The 5,142-nt window shown below is 38.3% G+C and overlaps 1 protein-coding gene across 1 annotated transcript; it reads left to right on the forward strand.

Annotated features, from left to right (window-relative positions):
• Positions 1-565: 565 nt before the first annotated feature.
• Positions 566-2,111, forward strand: LOC134791824 (polyglutamylase complex subunit TTLL1-like). The gene has a single exon (XM_063762961.1). It carries the CDS (start codon positions 813-815, stop codon positions 2,109-2,111), a length of 1,299 nt encoding a protein of 432 aa, XP_063619031.1. The 5' UTR covers positions 566-812.
• Positions 2,112-5,142: the final 3,031 nt, after the last annotated feature.

The following is a 5,142-nucleotide window of genomic DNA, read 5'->3' on the forward strand; positions in this document are numbered from 1 at the left end:
CAATATGTGGTGAGAGAAAATACCTAGTGTCTTTCATGCCAAGTGCTACGTCAAGTATTTATGGAGCTTATGGGGATACGAGTATGTATGCGTTCTAACTGTAAAGTTAGCGTGGTTAGTGTTTACCATTAATATGACGTAACTACGTAACTTAGGGCTCATTTAGACGATGCGAGAACTCGCATGCGAGTTTCATTACATTGCGGTTTTTGATCGGTCGGTTGAATTGGATGTAATCATCAGTCCGCAATGTAACTAAAATCTAATCTAAATCAGCCCTTAAACCTGGTAGAGTCTGTGCGGAAAGAGAAGAGTCGTCGAATGTATGGGGCCCAATACATTCCACGACTCTTCTCTTTCCGAACAGACTTTAGTTACGTCATATAAATCATAAACTGACATATCGCTGGCCCTATATTACAGGGTTCTCTGTTTCACTTTTATCGAACTGAAATTTGAACATTGACATAGTGACATTAAGTCGAATTTCAACTATCTTGAAAATGTAACTTAGAACTAGTAGTAATATTGAGCCAGCGATATCATCACCGTCGCTGACATTAAAACAAGCCAATTAATACCTCCCGTTACTCTTCAAACGCTTCTATTTACAAACCAGCTGCGACACACGCGTAAAACTCAACAAAAATCAATACGGACCCGTGTTTACACGTAGTCATAGTGAAATAAGCGCTGTTCGCTATCGCCCTCGCAGCTCTATTTGCCCACTGCCATGACAACAGGCCCACCCGTGCCTCAAATATTTGGGCAATGGACCGAACTTTCTGCCTGACTACACGGGACCAGCAACAATGAATCAGGAAGCGAAAAAAATAGCTACCAGCCTGTACGGGAGAGTGAACGTGCCAGCTGTCGAAAGGTGCCGCGTGAACTTTTGCACGGATTTAGAAAAGTCGGTTTTGCTGAGCAACTTCGAGCGGCGCGGATGGAACCAAGTTGGGCCAGATGACGAATGGAATTTCTACTGGGCCTCCACGCAAACCTGCAGAAGCCTGTTCAGCGTCGAAAGCGGCTACCGAATGAACGACAACCAAATGATAAATCACTTCCCTAATCATTACGAATTGTCAAGAAAGGATCTGCTCGTCAAAAATATTAAGCGATACCGAAAAGAACTTGAAAGAGAAGGCAGTTTACTAGCTGAAAAAGCTGAAGTAGTACTACCAGGAGGGCAAGTAGTCACGCGTTATATACATCTTGACTTCGTGCCGATAACCTTCGTCCTGCCAGCGGATTATAATATGTTCGTGGAGGAATACCGCAAGTCACCGCAGAGCACTTGGATCATGAAGCCGTGTGGAAAATCTCAAGGCACCGGAATTTTCCTTATAAACAAACTATCGAAGCTGAAGAAATGGTCCCGTGAAGCGAAAACTCCTTTCCACCCGCAGCTAAGCAAGGAAAGCTACGTTATTTCCCGTTACATAGACAATCCTCTTCTAATCGGCGGCAAAAAGTTCGATTTAAGACTTTACGTGTTGGTCACTTCTTTCCGCCCTCTTAAGGCTTATCTGTTCCAACTCGGCTTTTGTAGATTCTGTACAGTAAAATACGATACTAGTGTTACCGAACTAGACAACATGTACGTGCATCTTACGAATGTTAGTGTTCAGAAGCATGGCGGGGACTACAATAGCATACACGGGGGGAAAATGAGCGTGGAAAATTTGAGATTTTATTTGGAGGGTACGCGAGGTAGAGCTGTTACGGAGAAGTTGTTTGCGGCAATGCAGTGGCTTATTGTGCATTCCCTGAAGGCAGTTGCGCCTGTGATGGCGAACGACAGGCATTGTTTTGAGTGTTATGGTTATGATATAATCATAGATAACCAGTTGAAGCCTTGGTTGGTCGAAGTGAATGCTTCGCCTTCGTTAACGTCTACAACAGTCAACGACAGGATACTGAAGTATAAGTTAATAGACAATATTTTATCTGTTGTGCTGCCGCCGGATGGTGTGCCGGACGTCCGGTGGAACAAGCTTCCGAATGCTGAAGCTTTGGGGAGCTTTGAGCTGCTGATCGATGAAGAGCTTTTGGAGAAAGATGAACCTAGTTCAGGGGCACGTGGAAGGAATAGTAAATATAAGTAACAGGCCTATTCGGATTTCGAGATAATCACAAGATCTTGAGACGATTTAGAGATCAACTAGATCTACATTAGATATCGACTAGATGTGACTTGGATATCTAAGTCATAACTTGTCGAAATCGTTCTAGAGGACCTCCAGAATCGCGGAAACGTCAAATTTGACATAATTATCTATCACACTTTAAACTCTCGCGTTTTGTACACATATTTAATTACACAAACGGGTCTACCGCGATATAATTTCATTGTTTTTACCTTTAATTCCGACGTTTCAGCTGAGTTGCACCAGCTGTGGTCACGGAAAGACTGACGTCCCAACAAATGTCAACGGAGATATTAATAAAACACCACTAAACTACCCGAAATTAGTTTATAAAAATGTTCGGGGTAGACAAAGAAATTGCAGCTACCCAATTGGAATTGTAGCTATCGCGGTAGACCCGTTTGTGTAATTAAATATAATTATCTATCTTACAAATATCTTTAAATTATCCGTATCGTAACTTGTTGAAGTCTAGTAGAAATCTAATTCATTTTCCGAATCGAACCGTAGGACAGTTCCTATTCGCATACACTAGTATGATACACACGAAGATTTTTTTTATCTATTCATACACGGTGTTTTTTTATTCTCTTTGTAGATTTATAGAATGATCTTATTACTTAAGTACAACTGTGCATCTAACTGTACCTACTATTTATTATAGAATCATGTCGTTGATCTGATACATAATTTTATTGTTGGGTGAAACAGATCACTGTGTTATGTCTTTCCTGTAGACATACACAAGAGTTAAGGGCTATAAAGGTTAATTTTCTTATTTAACCCTTATCCACGTGAAAAGGTCCTCCTTTTATTTAGAGAACTATGATAAAATCATTGCTTACACGCCCACAAGCTGTTAACTATAGCCCACAGGAGAGAAAAATGTGCTGTTCGCGATAACACACTAGTTTTCTCTCCTGTGGGCAATAGTTAACAGCTTGTGGGCATGTAAGTAATGATTTTATCATAGTTCTCTAAATAATAGGAGGTCCTTTTCACGTGGATAAGGGTTAAATAAGAAAATTAACCTATATAGCCCTTAACTCTTGTGTATGTCTACAGGAAAGACATAACACAGTGATCTGTTTGACCCTGTTATTCTTTCTTCACTTAAATAAAGTAAAAAATATAAGCATGCGCGTAGTTATAAATAATCTGCCCCTTATTAAAAAACACATTTAGTATGCCTTGTATACCTTGTTGTGATGCAACAAATTCCAAATTGAACCTGGTTTTGCAACGGCTCTTGCGGTTGTTATGAATACTGGGGCAGTATAATTATGTTAACAATAAGTAACCTGCTGTTATCTTAACAAGCCTCGACCGTAATAGCGCAAAATACTACATATTTAAAGCTGATGCGACGCGATAAAGTGCATCTGAAGTAGCACATGCTGCTTATTTACATTCTAATGTCAGCTCCGGAAAAATAACACCAGCCGCAGGCCATTCTATATGCTAATAATCCCCCTTCCCCCTCCCCCTAACTTCTAGTTAAAGCTGTACAAGTTTTATCCAAACTTGAGTCTCTGAGCGCGAGTTTAAAATCTGGCAGTTATTGCCAGTTGTACGGTTTTAGTTTTATTATTATGCTCATGTGCCTTTTATCTGTGAGAGTTAGTCGAAGAAACTGTCTGAAATAGTCTACTTTTCTTTGTAAAACTTTTTAAACTTGAGCTGAAAAAAAAAAACAACACCTTCTATTGCAATATTATGAATGCGAAAGCAACTCTATCTGTCAGTCTGTAACTGAACCGATTTGGATGAAATTTGGTATGAAATTTGGTAGTAAATGATACACGTTTCAATTGCTATTCAATTCTTTATGGATAAAAACACGAGCCAAAAGCTAATACATAATTTATATCATTGGCTTAAATAAATAAAATATTAGCAGAGTTTCGTACAACCTTTAACTTGAAGCTTGAGGTATTTCAAGCCGGCCAACGTCTCAAGGGTGCAATATTAATGCCTTTAGAATGTATTGAGGTCACCTAAACCTATCTAGATCTGGACCTGGCGTAGCTAATCGAGTAGGTGACTTAGCCTTTGCAGTCGGACTAAAATATCATTTTACTTGAAATAAATATTGTAGTTTTAGGCAAAGAAAATAAAAATATTTAGTTATAACTTTTACATAAGTTATACTAGACTTTTAGAAAAATATGTTTATTGATGGCTGTAATTTTTTCTAAAAAAATTCTACAATGTTTTTAAGACGACAAGCTAGTACACAAATTTAAGTTTTCTCTCCGGCCACCAACTTTATTTTATTTCTTTCTCCCACGGAAGAAAGAATGAGCTCGCCGCTCTTTCTCCTTTCAGCATATGTTTTTAATAGAATAGCTTCGGTTAAACTCGTGGCTACAAGGAATGACAGCAATGAGCATCATTACTCGTTTCATTTAATTTATATTTTTTTCGGGAGATATTCTGACTGTGTAGTCGTATACGCTTCATACCCCATTCCACTAAAATCTCTTATGTGGGAATTACTGTTTAAGTAGTATAAAAGATTTTAAAAAAAATGTTACTTCTCAAAATCGGGAACTGATATCAAGTTGTTACTTCGCAGACGGGTATCCAATATGATATATAATTCACCCATGTAGTAAAACTTAAGTGTGCATTTAATGTAACTTAAACTATACCGGGTGTGGCCTGTAATATGAGCAAAAAATTAGACTGTAGGCTGTACTCCTATTACTAACCAACATTTGTTCAGCGACTTTTAAAAGTAACTTGTCGTTTGATTTTTAATACACTTTAAAGTTTATTCTAAGACGCAATGTATTGCGAATTTTGTTATGTTTAAGGCGTGACAAGCAACGTCAATCACAATGATATGGCGTGGCGATGGCGTCCATTGAAGATAATATTTATTTTGTATGAAAAATAGGGAGTCTAAATACTTCATAATTTTTAAAAGTTGTTGAACAAAAGTGTCACCGTTTGAGGAGAACAATCTATGTTTTAATTATTTGCT

This window comes from Cydia splendana, chromosome 6 (assembly GCF_910591565.1).
Source record: "Cydia splendana chromosome 6, ilCydSple1.2, whole genome shotgun sequence".
In the NCBI taxonomy this organism is placed as follows: Eukaryota; Metazoa; Arthropoda; class Insecta; order Lepidoptera; family Tortricidae; genus Cydia; species Cydia splendana.

Excerpts from the sequence above, each read along its gene's own strand:
- LOC134791824 (XM_063762961.1), top strand. The coding sequence starts at position 813 with ATGAATCAGGAAGCGAAAAAAATAGCTACCAGCCTGTACGGGAGAGTG.